Raw genomic sequence first — 22233 nt, 5'->3', positions numbered from 1 at the left:
AAAAACTTTTTGTTCGTAATAAGAATGTATTATCCGAAATTTTAAAACATTTTGTCCTAATAAATCAAGGATAACAAAACTGAGTAACTAAAATGGATTGAAAAAAATTTCTAACACGTCATTACTCTTAAGGCATAAGTTTCAAGTTTCTTAAAACACAGGAGAAAATAAAACTTTGTCCCACTCCTGCCCCCTCTCGATCTAAAGATCTTCAAGGTCACGGAAGAAATGAAGTTTACTCTGGATAGACGGGGATAAAAAATACCTTCCTTTTTCTTCAAAATTAGTTCAAAATGACGGGAAAACCGAGCAGAACTTCACCCGGTTTTCTGGTTTCCCAAATACAGGATAAATGGTTTTGTACTGTGCTTCATAAATCATAACCTTCCTTTTAGAAGAATCACCCTATTAATATTAAATGTTCTAATATTCGCTAGTTAAATATTGAAATCAAATGCTGACAAAAATGAATAACAAATATAAAACATTTGACTTAGTAAAATTTGATGAGCCAGGCCTTGAATGATAATGCTGAAACATGCGACTACATGGCTTCTTTCCCTCAAGAATTGCCCTTGGGAGAAGAAAAAAAAAAGAGATACTTACTGACCGTATTTTATCTTTGCGTTGATTTTCTAAATATTCTGTTAATTCAGCTCGAGTTGTATTGTTCCAAATCAGGTATGGATTTTCAGTATTGCTGTTTAATATTTTCAACACCTGAATCAAGAAAAATTAAAACTCATTAAAAATGTAAATTTAAAAATTATAACAACTAGCAAATAAATTTTAAAAAACTACATACAGAAAAGACATAGTTTTAGCCAAATTATAATCCAAAAATAATTTTTTTATGCTTCCTTGTAGGATGAAGAAATTTAATTTTTGAGCCTAGCTGGAAAGTTTCTGCTTCCTTCGACCACTTTCAATAAGATTATTTTAGATTCAATTTATTATGAATGACAAAAACTCTACACTGCCAGCAAACTGAACATCCAATTAGGAAAGAGAATAATTTATTGGCAAAATGGGTTTTGCTTCTTAACAATTCTTTTTTTCACTTTTAATTTTGCTATGCATTAAGTTGGTGAGTTTATTTTTGAGATATGGGACCATAAATACTTCTTGAGTTGTGAATAAAAGAGAATTTCATCATTTAAACGATATTCTTGTTTTAATTAAGAATCAGGAATTCTATCCTATAGTTCAACAAACTGTTTTCAATACTAATTCAGGTGAATATCACAAATAAAGAGGGTCCCAAACTGATTGACACGGTCTCAAAGGTTAGAGTTTTTCTTTTCACCAGCAGGCATCTTTAATGTATTTACAGCATAATAATTTAAAGTATTTTTATTATTAACATATAACTAATACTGTGACGATTTAAATAAAAATATGAATCCCTGTGGCAGAATCGTGGCGACATTGTCGAAGAACGCTACAGAGTTCTTGCAAAGACATTTTTCTTTTGGGAAGAAAAAATGATGAGTTTTTTTCTCTCCAGAATTTACACGTAAAATTTGAATTGCGCATTTAAGTAATCACTTTTTGTCGTGTTCATAAACAGGGTTGCCACTCAAATCTGAAAGAAAAAAAATTCCCTGTGTATATTATACATAATATATTCTGAGGAAACACAATTACTGCACTCTTGTGTGAGCTATATTAGGCTAACTATGCTAGTTTTATTTGCTGAAAAAACTTAGAGAAAAAAAGGAACAGCTGAGCATACTTAAATAATGCTACAGCAAAGGAAATAGTTTAGTATAGTTGGAATATCATCCTTAAATATCCCACAGATTAGGCATTGAGTAGAGTAGTCACCATTTTCTAAAAGACAAAAATAAGAAACAAAATTCCCTGCATTTTCCCGGCTATTTTAAAATTTCCTATATTCTCCAGGTTTTCTCTGTGGAGTGGCAACCCTTACCTACGCCGATAGTATCGTAAATCCGCATTGAGTTTCGATTGTATTTTCGGCCGTTATTGATTTTCTTGTGGTTTTTAATTATCCTGATATATTTCAGACGATAAGGGAAATTAGAATCGTGCATTTGAGTATTTACTTTTTAAGGCAACTATTCTATTGTTTTTTTAACTTGGCAATTACTGCTTTTGATTTCCATATAATTTCTAAAATCCAATATTATTTATTTATTGCAACAATTAAATCTTGAAACGAAACAAGCATTTGAGTCACCCTTTTTTGAACAGTTCGATTCGCGTGACATCGTCGTCTATTTGTTTTTTTTTCTTAATTACTACTGCGGATTTCATGATTTTTTTTTTAAATGATTTCTTTCAATGTGATGACGATTTACAAAATGCGATAAAGGAATCAATTAGTGCGTTTTTCTTCCCAACAAAATGCGAGAATATCGCACATAATATCAGAATAAAAAAATATTATATATCCAATAAAAATAATTATATGTTGTTGTTTTTTTGTAAACACAGTGTTTTTGTTACTTTAAATCAGTAACATAGATCTTTTTTATTATTGAAAGTTCCTCACAGAAAGATATTAATGCTAGAGAGTTTTGTGGCAGAAAGGCCAAAAAAATTCTGCCGCAGGGATATGAATACTGAAGAAGGAAAAGTATTTTTTGATGTCTTAAAACACGTATACAGGCAGGATTTGAAAACCAATCTGAGACAGTTTTAGCAACTCATGGTTTGAAATAGTGTGGCACTTATTGGAGTCAAAGCATTTGACCAATGGGTAACCAGTGATTGTAACAGGAAGATCACAAATTTCTTCTTTTCCTTTTTTTCCCTTTTACCTAAAGCAAGTTGTATTTTACAATTACATTGAAATATTACACTTCTACATTTACAGTTACATTTGCGTTTATTACAATTGCATTTATTTTTTTAATAATTTTTTTTACTTAACTAAAATTAACTTGGGCTATGATTTTTGAAGGAATAGAGAAACAACAGTTAGATAATTTCTTAAATTGAAATTATAATTATGCATGTTTTTAGTTAATCAGGGGTGATTGTGAGCCGAACTCAAAAATTCTGAAAATTTCTTGAGTAAAATTATTAATGATGCATTTCAAAAAATTTTCACAACATTAAATTCTAAATAAATTATAAGCAGCATAATTTAAATGAATAATTATGTATAAGTTTACTATTATCTCTAATCATATTTATTATTCTACCAAAAAAAATACTTACAAATGAAAAGATGCCAAGTATAAATTATAGTTCTAATATTTTGAAATAAAATATACAAGAATTTTTAAACATAAATGTGATCGATGATTTCTTGAAACTTCTGGACCTTAGATTTTTGAAATTTTCCGGATCGCAATTAGAGAAAAATCTGGATTTTTTCCGGAGCACAATCATCTCTAGTTAATGCTAAATCCAGAATCATGCATTACACAATTAAAGTTGTTGTGAAGTGATCAAATAATTGATCATGACTTTGTGAATTCATAACAGATTCTTTTAACCAGGTTCCTGTTTAAGTGACATTCATGAAAAATCATTTGCTTTACAAAGAATTTTTATAAATATCTGAATGGGAAAAACAAAAAAGATATTATTCAATATTTCTAAAAATAAATACAAATTGCTATTACATTAGATTTAAAAACATCATTTAGAGATGTAAATTGTGGATTTATTTGCTAACGACAATGTCATTATCTATCTATGAAAAGGTACGCCACCATAGAATCGAGTTAACATGTTTTATATACTAGTGAATTGGAATTGTATTTTTGTAGTGGTAGATAAGCTACAGTACTTCCCCAGCAGAATTATATCTGTGATAGAATTTGATGAATGGATACCACTAGCTGATTCACTGCTGTTTTGTGAGGAGCCGGAAGAGCTGTATTAAGATCAACATACTTTTTGAGTGCTGATTGTGAGAGCCATATTCAGTTCACGGTCACTGTGTTTCCTTCAGCAGTCGAGAGCACACGTCGTACGTTCTGAGCGATCGAGTGAGGAGTGTTGCAGTCACAAGTAGCAAGTCAACTGCTCAATGTAAACCATCTATCGTAGTGGGTGTTTCTGCCAAGTTGGACGTGTTCACATCATGTCCGAAGGTCACCAATGCGGGGATAGTAATTAACAACGTCAACGTTCATCTATGAAAAGGTGACCCTTGGTTCCTTGCCATCACAGATTTAGAGCAAGAATTCTATAACAGTAAAATTCTGGTGGGGGAGTACTCTACTGTGTCTACCACTACACAAATTGTAAAAAAAAAAAAAATCATCGATAAAACATTACTTTAAAATTGTCTCCGGAAGGCGAAAATCTTAGCATTGGTAACGTATCTGTTTCGCCATCTTTCATTGGTATAATTTATTTTTTTAAACATAAATTTATCATAATACGCAAATTTACTATTGGACATTAACCACAAATTTCCTAAACTGATACATAAGGTGATTTCACCAAACTGCAACTAATCCTTATTTTCATGTTCTTCTCAAAACTGAATAATTTATTTCAGACATCTCTGCACGATGAATGCGGGAATCAGCTAGTTTCAAAAATGATCTAAACTGCTTTTATTAACATTATAAGACTAACAATTGCGCTGGTTTAGTGGTTACTGTACTGGACTACAGGGCCAGTGGTTGCGAGTTCGAATCCCACTGTAGGCATGAGTGTAATATTCTCTCCTTTCTTCTGTGTGAATGTAACCCACCCTATTAACGGGTTTATGTGTGTATGGCGTGGGAGACACTAGTCTACCACCATGGCTTAGCCAGAGGTGCCCACTGGGTAACAATAACAGAGTAGCAATTCTGGCATTTCTGAGGCCAATGGGAGGGAAAACGACACAAGAGACACATTAAAATAATAAACTCTTAAATATAAAAAAATAGGTTATTTTGTTGAAATTCTTTGTGCAATAATGTTTTAAAATTTTTAGGAATTTTACAATAAAAAAATGAGAAAAAAAGGGAAAAATTGTGATTGTTTTATTATGATCATTGGTTACACATTGGTCAAATGCTTTTTTTTTCTGGTTTGACTCTGATAAACGCCACAGCATTTCAAATCTTGGCTATGTACGGGTTTCAAGACGTCACAAAATATTTTTCCTTCTTCAGTATTCAAACTTCTATTAAAATCACCGTCAAGACAGTCATTATAAGTTAATAACAAAACGCATATAAAAATATTTTAAATTATTATTATGTAAGTACATTAAGAATGCCTGCTAGTGAAAATAAAAAGAATTGCAAAAAAAATTATCAAACAACAGCATTCGCTATAGAAACACATATGCACTGTTTACTATTACTCTTAAACACAGTTGAAATCAAACTGAAAGCAACACCCATTTTGCCAATGAGTAACAATTGTGACAAGATCTCGAAAACAAGATGATACATTTACAGGGGTTGCCACTTAAATCTGGAAAAAAAATTCTCTGTGTTTTCCCTGTACATATTATACACAATATATTAAGAGAAAACAACCATTACTGTGGTCTTGTGTGAGATATATTATGCTAACTATATTTATTAATTTTAATTCCTGGAAAAACAGCTGAACATACTTAAGTAATGCTGTAGTAAATGAAATAGTTTAGTATAGCTGAAATATCAGGGTTAAATATCCCAATAGATTACGCTTTCAGTGGTCACCATTTTTTAAAACACAAAAATAAGTAACAAAATTCACTTTATTTTCCTAGCTTGTAAAGAAAGAAAAAATCAAAATTCCCTACATTTTCCCTGCTATTTTAGATGATTTTTAAATTCCCTGTCTTTTTCATGTTTTCCCCTGTGGAGTGGCAACCCTGATATAGGAAAGGCAGGAATTCCCTACATTTTAGATGATTTTTAAACTCTGTTTTTTTTATGTTTTCCCCTGTGGAGTGGCAACCCTGATATAGGAAAGGCAGGAACGTCAGAATCACCCTTCTTAAAACTATAATTTTGTGTACAAGTGTGTGTGCATAAATGACAAGAAACTGTGTGTTACTTCAGCTGCATTGCATTGTCCAAGCTGATTCACCAAATAGGGTGTTAGCATTGCCGTCAAGGACATGTGAACCGCATCGTTCTTCGGAGTTGCGTCTTCTTCACTTCCGTATCCACCCAATCTGCTCAGTGCACGCAAACTCAACTTTGCTAGACGATTAGAAATTTCCTGTAATAATAAAAAATAACGTTGAGAGAAAAATTACTTACATAAATATTACAGTTGTGGGTGAAAAAAGAAAAGACCTGTTTGTTGGATTCCTCATCTCTCTGTACTCCCCCCTCTTCCAAAGTGAAGTCATAGCTAAAGAGGAAGATGAGGAGATGGAAGAGGACCCCCGCCTGATAAAGATGAGCTTGAAGAGCGTCGCTGAGGGAGAGGACACTGATACACTCTACCACAACACTGCACAATTTGGTAAGGTGCTGAAAAAAAAAAAATGTTTCTTACTGTTCTAAAAATGTTTATAAACACCATACACAGCCACACGGTACCACAGGAAACAAAATAGTTGCTTTTAGTAGTCTAAAGCATGAAAATAGTTATTTAAATAAGAACAAAAAATTTCAATATTATGATTAAAGTTCCATTGAATGACTTAATTGTCATGATCCATTTAGTCAAATTAGTGCTGAATATGATAATTTTTATATATATGTTAGGGCTCTAGCACTAAATTCTTATATCCATAAAAATTAGTATCTTTGCAGAAAAAGAAATATTTTTAATTACTAGAATTCATTATAAAAAGTACTTTTTCATTAAAAAAATATACTTTTTTTAAAAAAATTTCCCTTCTAACAATAGTTGATTTAGCAAATATGTACATATATAGAGGAGTGTCGGTTACCCCCGCCCACTGTCAATTTCATATGTATAGAATATTTTTTCAAGTCAATGGGCCATCGAACATTAATTGTTATACTAAAAAAAGATTATTTTCAAAGTTTAAAGTATTTACGCAGCTGGTAACATGGTAAACAATAGTTTTGAAAATATGTTGAATACAGTAGTCAAATTTTTTAAATTTCTATTTTTTTAAGTTTAACTATTCTTTTTTTGGTTTATTCTTTTTGCATTATTTAATTAGATGATAAAACGATATAAACATACAAAAATATTGATTGTTACTCAATATTATACAGAAATATAAGCAATACTCCTTAAGTGGGCGGGGCTACCCGATTCTCCCCTATATATCATGAAAAATGATTATTCAAATTCCAAATTCATGCATCGTTATATCGTATAAAACATAGCTTTTTTTTTAAATCATGCAGAATTTCGTAGCAATAACCATTGAAAAGGCGATTGAAAAACAAAATAGACTTATTGGAATCTGTGCAAATTGAGCGCATTAAAAAGCGATAAATCAAATTTTGAGAAAAAAAAGTACAAAGTGTTCAGAAGATCCCGCAGGCCGCAAACCCAATTTATGCTAAAAAAACATGGCATGGAGTACAGAAGATTCTCTGAATAGTCCCTTTTTTCCTGAAAAAAGTTGCTTTTTTAGCCTTTTCAGGCAAAAAAAAAAGTTGTCTGTGGCTACTCTGCATATAGGATTCCTAGATATATCAAGGGAGAAGTTTTGGTGGTGAATCAAAAGTAGTTTTGAAGAATAATGTGAGAGTATCCTTATTGGCAAAGTAGAAAATAGACAGATAACTTTTCTGTTTAATTTCAAAATTCTTGCCATAACAGCACATCTTTCTCCAACCTGGTCCATCGTGGCTGAGTACTAACTCTCGGGGAGAACAGATTTTCCACATTGATTTGTCCGAACTTAGTAATCCTCAAATGGCAACAGATAGAGATCTTTCGTGTAAAATGAATATAACCGTTTAATATAAGAGGGTCTATACAAAAGTAAAACTAGTTTTGCTTCGATTCCCCTCCTTTGACTGCAAACAATAATGACTATAGTTTGTCTATCGTGAGAACTTCCCCTGCCATAAAGTCTGCAGCTATGGAATTCGGGGGGAGGGGTTACTTCTTTTTGATCTAGGGATAACACAGTAGATCGAAGAAAAATATTCCCTTTCTTTCCACGACCCGAAGCAATACCTGTCCTAAACAATGACCCCACACCCCTACTTGAAATAGTTATACCTTGTTACTATAGTCACTGCCACGGACCCAGACGCGAATGGCTAGGGGAGTTCTTACTTTAGACAAACTATATTTAAAAATAGAAATAATTTGTAATGAATAGAGCTGCAAATTATTATAATGGTGTCAGATTAAGACTAAGCTTTATAAAACATACTGAAAGAAAACACAAATAATTAAGATCAAAAGGAAAAAACTTCTTTGAAAAAAACGCGCTAAAAAGCAGCAGAAATTTCAGAAAAAAGTATCAATACAAAACAAATGAAATAAAACAAAAATACGACCACCGAAGCCGACGTCTTCAGGGGGTACCGGCCCCGGTAGCCATTAAAAACAAAACCATTTCTATTTGAGGGAGAAGCAAAAGCTTAAAATATCTCCCTCAGTACCCCGATGGTTTTGTATAGAGGTCCAGGAAAAACAAGATACATTCAAAAGAATAAACAAATTACGAAAAGAAAATCAATAAAAATCATCAGAAAATTAAAAACTCACAGTCACAGGTCAAGAATCAACTTCAAAAGCGGAGGAAAAGAAAACACTAAAAACTGAAAAACAACGCCCCCTATAATAATGCGCAGTAAAAGTTTAAAAATGATATGAAAAGGTCAGGAGAAGGAGATACGTAGATAAATTAATAGAATGCTTAACTGGGGCTGCTCAGTTAAGACTAGAATTGCGCCCTGTTAAAAGAAAAAATATAAAAAAAACCTAAAAACCATCAATCATTTTTTTAATTAAAAAATTAACATTACAAAAATTAAAAGGAAAATCATTTTTACTCAAATTATTTAAAAAATTATCCACAGCTTCTCGAAAACTTTCAACATTATTACAAATTTTCTTGATCCTAACTAATTGCGAAAAAACAAGATTTTTGAATATTTTACTACACAAATTAGTTTTAAAGTTGCAGAAAAAAATAACATTAAAATTAAAGGCTTTTCTTTTATCAAACACACCAATTTTAATAAAATTGTTAACAATATCAATTTTAAAATCTAAATATTCAATATTAAAGCAATTTTCATTAGTTTTTTTCAGGACCAAATCACCAGGATAAATTGTATAAATAAAATTAAAATCGTCACAATTAAACAAAATCAAATCATCAATGTATCGGAAAGCATTAAGTACTTTATGTTCAAGAAATTTAGCCTCAAAAAAGTGCAAAAAAATGTTGGCAAAAGCCCCAGAAAAGGAATTACCTTGTGGAATTCCAATAATTTGTTTATAAAAATCTAAACCATTAAAAAGAACATTCTCAAAAAGATTAAACTTGCATAAATCTAACCAGTTAAACCTATCAATTTTTTCATCAAATAAATACTTGTCATAAATACCTTCACAAATCTCAATAATTTTTTCATGTGGTATGCTGGTATACAAATTTTCAAAATCAAAAGTGTTAATGCTGGAAATATCATTACTTTTAATAAAATCCAAAACTTCAACATTACTTTCAATAATAATATTTTTCTCTTTTTTAATTTTAAGCAAAATAATTTTTAAAAAACAAAAAAACCTTTTACTAATATCAGAATTATAACTATTAGTACCACATGCTATAAACCTAAATTTAATTGGATTTTTATGAAATTTAACTATTGGAAATAAATATGGAAATGTAATCCTATTTAATTTAAATTTTAATTTTTTACTAAATGCAATAATTCTTTTTTCAATAACTTTTTTATCTTCTTTTAACTTTAAATAGGTATTATTTGCATTATATTCTCCAATAATCAATTTTTTAAAAAAATATTTACACATAATACAAAAATTATTTGAAGCTTTATCTACAACAGTAACAATGAATTTATCCTTAAGATTTTTAATTTTTCTAGATAAATCATAATCAATAAAAGTACCTTTAGGAAAAGAACTAAAACTGGTATTAAATAAATTAAATCTAACCCTTTCAATAATTTTAGCTTTCCACTCAGAAAAACCTTCAACAGGCCAATGATATTTTCTGGAAATTTTTGCAATAAAAAAATCTAGATCTTTTTTAATGGATAAAATAAAATCTTCTTTTTTCATCTTAACTCTGGTTCTAAATTTTGAACCTTTACTTAAAATGCTAATTAGATCCTGATCACCCACAATTTCCAAATTTCCGGTAATAACATGTCCATAATCATTATCAATAAATTTTGAAAAACCCTCCTCATTACAATAACAATCAGATTTAGAAATACAATTAAGATTTCGACTTAAAAAATTATAATTACACACCTTTTTCCTAAGTGTAGAAGAATATTTAAAAGCAGCAGTAACTCTAATTTGTTCTAAAGGAAAGAAATCAGAAAGACCATGAATAATCTGTGGTAACTTAGCATTTTCAAAATTCTTATCATGAAAATTAATCGTACAAAAAACCCTTTCGACTTTAGAAACATTATTAAAAAGCAAATCAGTTTTATTAACACCAATTTTTGATTTAATTAAATCCACAACTATAAATTTAACAAGTTCAGTATCAAATTTAATTTTAGAACCAAATTTAATAAGGAAATTTTTTAAAATTTTATTTTTAAAACCAAAAATATATTTCCTAATAGTGAAAATATTATTCAAATTAACAGGTAAGTTACAAAAATTCGAAAACTCATCAAACTCAATAAATTTACCCTTACCTTTTCCACCTCCCCTTTTACTTCTAAATTTTGAATCACAAACACCAGGAAAATCAAAAACTTTTAATTTATTATAAATACAAAAATCTTCAGTATTAACAGTACCTTCCCCATTAAATTTACTATTTAATCCATAAGGAAAAAGAGTCTTAAGACTACCAATGTAAATATTTTCTAAATCAAGTCTTTTATCTAAATTTTCCATAAAATCCAAAATAAAAAGAGTAACATTATTAAAATCATGAAATTGAAAATGTAAAATTTCATAATCCGTGGAACAATTACTATTATTAAAATTTTTTTAATAATAGTTTTTTTTTTTAAAAATTTTAATAATAGTAATTGTTCCACGGATTATGAAATTTTACATTTTCAATTTCATGATTTTAATAATGTTACTCTTTTTATTTTGGATTTTATGGAAAATTTAGATAAAAGACTTGATTTAGAAAATATTTACATTGGTAGTCTTAAGACTCTTTTTCCTTATGGATTAAATAGTAAATTTAATGGGGAAGGTACTGTTAATACTGAAGATTTTTGTATTTATAATAAATTAAAAGTTTTTGATTTTCCTGGTGTTTGTGATTCAAAATTTAGAAGTAAAAGGGGAGGTGGAAAAGGTAAGGGTAAATTTATTGAGTTTGATGAGTTTTCGAATTTTTGTAACTTACCTGTTAATTTGAATAATATTTTCACTATTAGGAAATATATTTTTGGTTTTAAAAATAAAATTTTAAAAAATTTCCTTATTAAATTTGGTTCTAAAATTAAATTTGATACTGAACTTGTTAAATTTATAGTTGTGGATTTAATTAAATCAAAAATTGGTGTTAATAAAATGATTTGCTTTTTAATAATGTTTCTAAAGTCGAAAGGGTTTTTTGTACGATTAATTTTCATGATAAGAATTTTGAAAATGCTAAGTTACCACAGATTATTCATGGTCTTTCTGATTTCTTTCCTTTAGAACAAATTAGAGTTACTGCTGCTTTTAAATATTCTTCTACACTTAGGAAAAAGGTGTGTAATTATAATTTTTTAAGTCGAAATCTTAATTGTATTTCTAAATCTGATTGTTATTGTAATGAGGAGGGTTTTTCAAAATTTATTGATAATGATTATGGACATGTTATTACCGGAAATTTGGAAATTGTGGGTGATCAGGATCTAATTAGCATTTTAAGTAAAGGTTCAAAATTTAGAACCAGAGTTAAGATGAAAAAAGAAGATTTTATTTTATCCATTAAAAAAGATCTAGATTTTTTTATTGCAAAAATTTCCAGAAAATATCATTGGCCTGTTGAAGGTTTTTCTGAGTGGAAAGCTAAAATTATTGAAAGGGTTAGATTTAATTTATTTAATACCAGTTTTAGTTCTTTTCCTAAAGGTACTTTTATTGATTATGATTTATCTAGAAAAATTAAAAATCTTAAGGATAAATTCATTGTTACTGTTGTAGATAAAGCTTCAAATAATTTTTGTATTATGTGTAAATATTTTTTTAAAAAATTGATTATTGGAGAATATAATGCAAATAATACCTATTTAAAGTTAAAAGAAGATAAAAAAGTTATTGAAAAAAGAATTATTGCATTTAGTAAAAAATTAAAATTTAAATTAAATAGGATTACATTTCCATATTTATTTCCAATAGTTAAATTTCATAAAAATCCAATTAAATTTAGGTTTATAGCATGTGGTACTAATAGTTATAATTCTGATATTAGTAAAAGGTTTTTTTGTTTTTTAAAAATTATTTTGCTTAAAATTAAAAAAGAGAAAAATATTATTATTGAAAGTAATGTTGAAGTTTTGGATTTTATTAAAAGTAATGATATTTCCAGCATTAACACTTTTGATTTTGAAAATTTGTATACCAGCATACCACATGAAAAAATTATTGAGATTTGTGAAGGTATTTATGACAAGTATTTATTTGATGAAAAAATTGATAGGTTTAACTGGTTAGATTTATGCAAGTTTAATCTTTTTGAGAATGTTCTTTTTAATGGTTTAGATTTTTATAAACAAATTATTGGAATTCCACAAGGTAATTCCTTTTCTGGGGCTTTTGCCAACATTTTTTTGCACTTTTTTGAGGCTAAATTTCTTGAACATAAAGTACTTAATGCTTTCCGATACATTGATGATTTGATTTTGTTTAATTGTGACGATTTTAATTTTATTTATACAATTTATCCTGGTGATTTGGTCCTGAAAAAAACTAATGAAAATTGCTTTAATATTGAATATTTAGATTTTAAAATTGATATTGTTAACAATTTTATTAAAATTGGTGTGTTTGATAAAAGAAAAGCCTTTAATTTTAATGTTATTTTTTTCTGCAACTTTAAAACTAATTTGTGTAGTAAAATATTCAAAAATCTTGTTTTTTCGCAATTAGTTAGGATCAAGAAAATTTGTAATAATGTTGAAAGTTTTCGAGAAGCTGTGGATAATTTTTTAAATAATTTGAGTAAAAATGATTTTCCTTTTAATTTTTGTAATGTTAATTTTTTAATTAAAAAAATGATTGATGGTTTTTAGGTTTTTTTTATATTTTTTCTTTTAACAGGGCGCAATTCTAGTCTTAACTGAGCAGCCCCAGTTAAGCATTCTATTAATTTATCTACGTATCTCCTTCTCCTGACCTTTTCATATCATTTTTAAACTTTTACTGCGCATTATTATAGGGGGCGTTGTTTTTCAGTTTTTAGTGTTTTCTTTTCCTCCGCTTTTGAAGTTGATTCTTGACCTGTGACTGTGAGTTTTTAATTTTCTGATGATTTTTATTGATTTTCTTTTCGTAATTTGTTTATTCTTTTGAATGTATCTTGTTTTTCCTGGACCTCTATACAAAACCATCGGGGTACTGAGGGAGATATTTTAAGCTTTTGCTTCTCCCTCAAATAGAAATGGTTTTGTTTTTAATGGCTACCGGGGCCGGTACCCCCTGAAGACGTCGGCTTCGGTGGTCGTATTTTTGTTTTATTTCATTTGTTTTGTATTGATACTTTATAAAACATAAGTGTTATTTTAATAAGAATTATTTTAATGGCATGATAAGAATTAGTTCACGTTTACCAAAAAAAGCAATAACTATTGAAAGGAATAAAATTGCTTTTGGCATCATATTATTCATTAATACTACATTTAATAATTTTTTTTTCTCAAAAGTACTCAACAAAATCTAATTAGTTAAAAGTTTCAAAGAGCTTGGGCAAAATATTTTCGAAGCAATTTGTAACATCTAATTCAAATAGAAGATTGGAACGTTTGTTATTCTTGGCACATAAATTTATTTATAATAGAATTCTTAATTAAGCAATAATTTTCTCAATGAAAAAATATTCACATTACTTGATAAAACCTTTAATTTTGATACCATTGGTTTAGAAAGATCAGTAGGAAGACATTTTAGGCATAAATATATTGTTTAGCAATAAAAATTGGAAAACCATATTCGCAGGGTTACCACAGAAAAAAAAATTTAACAAAATAGTTGCTGTTGGTAGTTAGTCTAAGGCATGAAAATAGTTGCCGGAAAGTATGGAAATAGTTGTTTAAATAAGAACAAATATGACTAAAATTTTATTAAATGGCTTTATAGTCATATACCATGATCCATTTAGTCAAATTGGTGATAAATATAATAATTTTTATATAAACGTTAATGTTCTAGCACTAACTTTTTCTATCAAACAAAATTAGTATATTCGCAGAAAATTAAATACTTTTTAATTACTAGAATTCACTAAAAAAATTTATTTTCATTGAAAAAAAAACATAGTTTTTCTAAATTTTTTCCCTTTCATTAATAAATTGATTTAGCAAATCTTTCTCTCTCTCTATATATATATATATATATTGTGAAAAGTGAGTACTCAAATTCGAAATTCACAGAGTGTAATATTGTATTAAAAATTGCTTCTTTTTTTTACAAAAATCATGCAGAATTTCATAGCAATAACCATTGAAAAGGCGAAAGAGAAAAAAATAGACTTAGAATGGAATCTGTGCAAATTGAACAAATTAAAAAGTGATGACTCAAACTTGTAATTCAAAATTTTAAAGATTTTTTATTTTTATGAAGTAAAAAAATTCAGTGTGTTCAAAAAATTCAACAAACTCCCACGGGCCACAGGTTGTCAACCTAATTTATGCAAGAAAAAACATCGCTAGGTGTAAAGAAAAGTCTCCCAATAGTTCCCTTTTCCTGAAAATAGTTGCTTTTTTTAACCCTTTCAGGAAGAAAAAAAATTTGCTAAAGTCTCCTCATGCCGAAAATAGTTGCAGTTTAGTCGCTTGTGACAACCATATAATCGTGTGTTAACTTTATTACAAAAATGCTATAGTGACAGTAGCCAATGATTTGAGAAGTGATTTATATTCTTTTTTTGTTGTTGCATATAACAGGTATCCTTCAAATGAAATAAGTTTTTCATATCTTACATTGAAATACAGTATTCTGCACAAATCACGAATCATGTCTGGCATTTCAATCATCCTCTCTCGACACCCTCTAAATTGAGCGGCAACAGAAAAGCATCGTGCAATGTGCATGCAGACTTGGGTAGCAAGGTCGTCCTCTGTAGACGACCGACTCAGTACTCCGACACAACGAGAAAATGATTCTTGCAATGCCTGAAAAAAAAATTCGAACATGCTATATTTTATAAAGTGATATTTATCATTCAATGAAAAGAAATGTAAATATCGTGGAAAAAAATACGTAAGTCAGAAAGAAAAAAAAGATTTCCCATTTGCACATCTTTATTATACAGTCAGGGGTCTGTCTAGATTTTTTTCTAAAAGGTACCCATTTTGTAAAAATTAAAATTCATGTTAACAAATCAACACAAAAAGATGGTGAAATAAGAAAATATTTTCAAAAATTGCAACTAGAAATAAAAATCCTTTATGACTGATAAATTTCAATATATTTTTCCCCATATGTTCAAAAACAATTTTGCTATAGTAAAATTTTGGGCTTGAAATTGAATCCAAATTTAAAAAAATCCATTAAAATCATCAGCCTTACAAGTCGTATAGGGAGTGAATTCGTCTACTACGTCATAATAGCAAACTACGGGTGGGTTCCATTGTAAATCGATATGCGTAATGAACTCCAAGTTTATTGTTTTTTTTTTTTAACGGGGACACAAAATTTTAAAAGGCAGGGGGGGATTTAAGAACCTGCTTTTTTAAAAGTATTATGTGAAACTACGGCTTTTCTTTCAGTTTAATTTTTAAAGGTACCGCTAAACGGTATTAAATTTGCCCTGGACAGACCCTGACACTGGAACCCAGATTTTACTTTTTCTATTGGACTAGTATTAAAAAAATGCAGGAAACAATAAAACGTAAAATCATGGCTAAAAAATAAAACCATATTTTCAAAAACTGATACTGAAGAGAAAAGAATTTTACTATTTGAAAATATATGTAATCTTTACTTTTAGATACAATTTTAAGAATATTCTTCTCAACACTTACAATTGTTTGCAAATTTCTCTTTTGGTATACATTTGAAAATAAATATAGTTTCAGAGATTTTATATTTGATGAGTTGTGAGTTTGATCAGTTGTGACTCAGTGGGGATATCCACTCTCACAGAAAAAAGGATAATAAAATAGAATAGAAAAAATGCAAAAACAGTTAATAAACAGGTTCTTTTTATTAAAAAAAAGAAGATAAAAAGAACTTTGAAAAAGTTTGTGAGTTTCGTAGAGAAAAAACAATTTCGACCTGTTAAAAAGAAACTATAAAGAGATATTTCCTTAAAAAAGAGAGTAACATAATATTCTGAATATTTAAATATTATTAGTACAGGCAATTTTATATGGACCAACAGAAAATGACATAGGAAGCGGAACAAAACGAACAACGTAAACTTGGGATCCCACTGACATTACATTCAAGTAATGTTAAAATAATTATGTATTAGATCTAATTTAAAAATAGAGCTTGTATCACACGTTCAATTGTTTAAAATTTTTGAACATTGTTGATTTTATTATTTTAGAAAATGCGATCTTCAGCATCGTGGGAAAGGGTTTATTTGTGGTTGAAAACTCATGTGATAAAAATACATTGACATTCTGTGGTAAAATTAAACCATTTATTTTAAAATCTTGTCAGCAGGCTTGTTCAACTGGGAATCGCACTGAACGGTACATGCAGGTAAAATCCGAAAGCAAAATTAGAAAGTAATTTTAGCTTAAGCTACACACTAAAGTCAACTGACTCACTATCTAAAATCAATAAAACAAACTGGTGAAATTCAAGGTTAAAATGTATTTAAATAAAAATACTATGCATAAGAATATTTTTTTCATAAAATCATTGTTTTAAAAAATAAGGTATACACAGATACACCAAGTGAAATAGCACAGCAAAGCCTATCTTCAGTTGCATGAAGGTGATTCATACAATTTTTCTATCAAATTTGGCAGATCAGGCATTAATAACCACTAGACATTGATTAAGAATTGAAAGAACAAAGAAGATTTTCAAATAAATGCAAATAAGACATTTTAATAGATATTGCATTACAATTGATAAGGTCATGCCTGCCAAAATTGGAGAAATAAAATAAGGGAGTTAGATAAGAAATACAATGTGAACAATACATAATAGCTTTAAACAAAATAAATAATTTGGGTCATAAACATACCTGCCAACTTCGGAGAAACAAAATAACAGTGATTTTACTAACGAAATTTTTAGGGTTAGTTAAGTTTAGATACATGATGCATAATAGTTTAAGTCAAAATTAGAAATATAAGCACTTACATTTAGCCAAGAAAAAATATGTATATGAATCTTAATCTACAGTAGAGTTTTTAAAAACATTATTTATAATTACTTCAACTATAAACACTCGACATACTGCAGTACTGACAATAGCAAAATCTGTTGAATAAGAGAAGTAATTTTGCCATTAACAGAAATTTTATCATCAAAATTTTTTTTAAAAATATCTTCAACAAATATGGAGAACTTTAAGAATATACAAGTAAACAGGAGATAGTCGTAAAATACAGGGGTCTTCGTTAAAAAAATAGGAGACTTGGCAGGTATGTAAGTTTATTGGAACAAGGATTATTTTCCTGTTTATAAAGGTTAATCTGGAAGGGGAAAAAATAAAGGATTTTAATAAGGAATAAAATAAAGCATACCTCCAGGCCAGATTCTCTTCTCAGCTCTTCAGCATTGAGTGCAGAACAATTGACAGTGTGATAAGCGGTTTCTGCAGCAGCGGCTAAAAGAGGGGCACTCTTCGAGAATAACTGGGAGTCATTTGTTTCCAACTTTATTGTCTTGACCAGCATAGGATAGCCAGAGTATTTATAAGGATGCAAATCTAAAAGAATGAACTGAATGTTAAACAACAGAACTACAACAATTCTTTGAAATTCAGCAACTGTTTGTGCGGATACAAGTTATGGACAATGTCAACCTTCATCTATGAAAAGGTACCCCAACATAGAATCCAGTTAACATTTCTTATATACTAGTGAATTGGAATTGTATTTTTGTAGTGGTAGATACACTACAGTACACCCTCACCAGAACTTTATCTGTGATAGAATTCGATGAACGGATACCACTAGTTGATTCATTGCTGTTTTGAAAAAGAAGCCGAGAGAGCTGTAATTAATTAATTATCAATGTAATTAATTAATGTAATTAAGTAATGTATTAATTAAGATCATCATATTTTTATAATGCTGAGAGCGAGAGCCGTATTAAGTTCGTGGTCGCTCCTGTGCTGCCATTAGCAGTCGAGTGTATACAGGCCAATGTTGAGTGTGATTGAGACTGAGTAGCAACAGTGCGATGAGTTGCATAATGTCACAGTCACAAGTTGACTGTTTTTTTTTGGACGGTCCATCGAAAAAGGCCTGTTTCAATGAAGGTGAGCGTTGCTTTTGATATTGGCGATTTCATATCACGCTCGCTGGTCACTAATGTGGGGATAGTAGTTATCGACAATGTCAACCTTCATGTATGAAAAGGTACCCCAACAGAGAATCGAGTTCATGTTTTACGTACTAGTGAATTTCAATTGTATTTTTGTAGTGGTAGATACACTATACTGTTAGGTAAATTTTGTACACCAGCAGTATTGTAATGCTAAAGATTATTTTATCTGAATGCAAAGTTTCTAAAGTGAGCGTGGGCAGAAAATTTTACACAAACCCATTAAATTACAATTTTTTTTTATTTAAGCAAACAGTGCCCAGGAGAGATTTAGCATATGAAAAGCACAGTATCAGAATGAGTTCTAACACACAAAAAATTTGAAATAATTTTTTTAAAAATAAAATAAAGCGTTAAGTAACACTTAAACACTCTGCATTTAAAGACATTGAACAACTGAATGATTATACTAATTTGAAATATTGCTTATATTCCATGTATTCCACATAAAGTAGTTTTCTGAAGAAAAAAAAAAGATATGTTTTAAGTTCCCTGATGTTGTTATATGTTTTGAAGCAAGTTACTTCAAATTAATTAAAATAATCCAAGACAATGCAATGAAAATTATGTACTACTAGACATCTAAATCAGAGTTTTTATCCATACTTGTAGTTAAAACTGATTGTTTAACAACCAATAAGGTTGCAGTAATCATTGCACCCTAACATACGTAAAAAAAAAAAAAGGCTACAAAGCAGTGTTCAATACCTCTTCAGCATATATCAACAAGCAAAAAGCTCACACACTGAGCTTTGAAATATTTAGCAATCAAATTAAATAGTTGTTCATTGTTAGTTTTGCTTATTTCTACTCAAAATAAATTCCTAAAATCGGGACCATTTTATTACAAACAGAATATCAATGCAAAGATAGGAAATCAAATAAAATAGAAGTAAATTACCCTCTTTGTGTCGACTAAAAAGAATCGTCTGGGTCTTTAAAATGAGAACGACATTATGCGGATCGGGCCCTTCACATTGTCTGGACGACTTACTACACAAAAACTCGTAGGCTTTATTCACGTTTTCAAATATTTCCTAAAATTAAACATGTCCAATTCATAATTCTGACAATGAAAAGTTAGCAAAGCATAATAATCATGATTAAAATCATACTCTTCCATCAGAATTCTTATCAGGGTGATATTTCTGAGCCAGCTTGAAGTACGCTTTCCGAATCATATTCTCTTCTGGCCTGAAAATAGAAATAACACATGAAGATACCTCAAAAATCTTCACTGTTCAGGGGTTTTGATGGAAAATTCTAGATTTTAGATATTTTTTAACTAAGTTACCAGTCAAAAATGAGCGGGACTCTACCTAAAACCAATCTGGTCTTTTGCTTGTTTTTCTTTATAATAAGAATTTTTGCGTGATATTTCAAATCTCAATATTTTAACATTGCCTTATTGAAAAATTTTTGTAGGAAAGATTACTAGCATTATGCTGAAAATTACTCCCAGGATATCAAAAACTTTTCAAGGACCGTGTGATGCCATAATGGGCATTACATATTTCTTAGATTTTAAAATTTCTTTAACTTCTTAAATGCATTTGTTTAACCATTCTTAATTGAATTTGAATTAAATTAAATCAGTTACTTAATTTCATTACAATTTATAAAAAGCAAATATAAAATATTTTATTCTTTTCTTATCAATCAATGTAGCGGTTAACTTTTTCTTTCAATACTAGTGTAGGGTTCAAACTCAATTTGCGAAAAAAATTTCCCTGACTTTTCCACGTATACCAGGTAATTTTCAATTAAAATTGAGACCATATTTTCATCAGAAAACTTTTATTCTTTTATTTGTTTCGTGAAATATTAGATTTTCTGTGTAAAAAAAATATTAAATGAGGAAGGGAAACTAAAATGTGAAATTTTTATAAAAATAATTGTAATAGATGTAAGAATTATTTAACTTGAATCTCAGTGACTGACTGACAATTTTACGACTGTTTGCTTTCCAGGTATAAGAATATTCCAAATTTTTGTCAAAAAATTACAACTTTCCCTGACTATTCTTGATTTTTGGAGTTAAAATAAAATTCCCTGACAATTCCAGGTATTCCCTGTTCTTCCTGACCAGTGGGAACATTGTGTAAGAATCATTAATTCACTAAAGCAAAAACAAAAATCTAATTATAACTCTTTACTTCTTACCACAAATATGTTTCAGTTATACCAATTCTAACAGTCTTATTGGTGATAAGCAATCGCCAAAATATTTTCAAATCTAACATAGATTATGGGCTTCATTTCTAGCTATGTTATCTTTCAATAAATTGCCAACCTCTGATCTCTTCTCACGCTCCTAACTGTCCGTTGGGAACAATTCATTCACTTTCAATTTATGGGGCATCCCAGTCCCCACTTTTGAATATGAAATCCTAATTGAAATTCTCGATAAGTAGAGAACCATTTTTATTGATCCCTTAAAGGGTTTTTTTTTTTATATTTTGAATAAAGACTATTTTCAATACTTAATAAACCAATTTTTCTTTAACGATTTTATTCATTTCTCTGAGATAATTAACATTATATTACGTCCAAATTAAAATGCCTCTGTAACGGCCAAAAGTCAATAATGCTACCGGTATGAATCCACTCATTAATTTAAAACGATCACCGTCACCCCAGACCGGATAAACGAATTCAACAACTTTTCGGGAGGCTGATTTTTTCCAACAGAATCAGGTTTCAGTCTAGGTATTTTTGAGAGGTACCTAATTTGCGAAAATTTAGACATAATTTGTGAAAATTACTTTAAAAAATCAACGCCAAAATATGGTAAAATAAGAAATTTTCAAAAATTGTCACTACAAATAAAAATCATTTATGACTGGAAAATTTCTACACATAAGAATTATAAATTTGCTATGTAAAATTTTGAGCTCAAATTGTATCCAAATTTAAAAATCCATTGTCCATAGTTAAATTTCAACTTGCTGCATATAATAGTACTAGAATAAAAAGTTATTTTCATTATGAGAACATTTTCCATTAGGTCATACAGAAAAAAAGTTTCATAGGGGAAAAAAAATCATAAAAAAATAAAGGCCTGTTAGAATAAATTTATAATAATGTTAAAAATAATGTTCCAATTTTGACTTCCTGTATAGTTTATAGAGAGAGAACCTCGTTGTTTCATTTAAAAAAACTCTGGATTTATAGTTTTTAAAAATGAAGATACAAAACAAAATTTTAAGGAAGAGAATCTTAGAACTTGCTTTTGTAAAGTATTTTGCGAAACTACCTTTTCCGAACCTTGAATTTGTGAAGGTACCGCTAAATGGTAGTAAATTTGCCCCGGACAGACCCCTCAGAATTCAAGGTTTTTCAAGTAGTGTGGGAAGATGAAAAATAATAATAAATAAAACTAAAAATGACATACTGGTCTTCTCTTTTGAGGCCTAATGTTTCATAAGCTTCATCTACAGATAAGATGGGTGGTTTCTTTTCAACTTCTTGTTTCCAAGCTTCAAGAACATCTTTTAGCAATTTCACCTATCAGGAAAAATT

General features: G+C 29.2%; 1 protein-coding gene across 2 annotated transcripts in view; it reads right to left on the bottom strand.

Annotated features, from left to right (window-relative positions):
* The window catches only part of Rme-8 (receptor mediated endocytosis 8), a 175301-nt gene that overhangs the window by 46138 nt on the left and 106930 nt on the right, over positions 1-22233 (bottom strand). For both annotated transcript variants that reach the window (XM_087168523.1, XM_087168524.1), the window contains 8 exons: positions 22106-22218; positions 19827-19905; positions 19613-19748; positions 17907-18091; positions 15177-15368; positions 6219-6398; positions 5974-6141; positions 607-720 (listed from right to left, as the gene is read on the bottom strand). In XM_087168523.1, the coding sequence (XP_087024649.1) occupies positions 607-720; positions 5974-6141; positions 6219-6398; positions 15177-15368; positions 17907-18091; positions 19613-19748; positions 19827-19905; positions 22106-22218 (1167 nt within the window). The remainder of the gene's footprint in view (positions 1-606; positions 721-5973; positions 6142-6218; positions 6399-15176; positions 15369-17906; positions 18092-19612; positions 19749-19826; positions 19906-22105; positions 22219-22233) is intronic.

The sequence above is a fragment of the Parasteatoda tepidariorum genome, chromosome 7, assembly GCF_982258835.1.
Source record: "Parasteatoda tepidariorum strain Cologne lab strain chromosome 7, Ptep-v5.0, whole genome shotgun sequence".
Classification (NCBI taxonomy): Eukaryota; Metazoa; Arthropoda; class Arachnida; order Araneae; family Theridiidae; genus Parasteatoda; species Parasteatoda tepidariorum.
The sequence above is the reverse complement of the archived record's forward strand: the minus strand, read 5'-3'. Positions and strand labels throughout refer to the sequence as shown.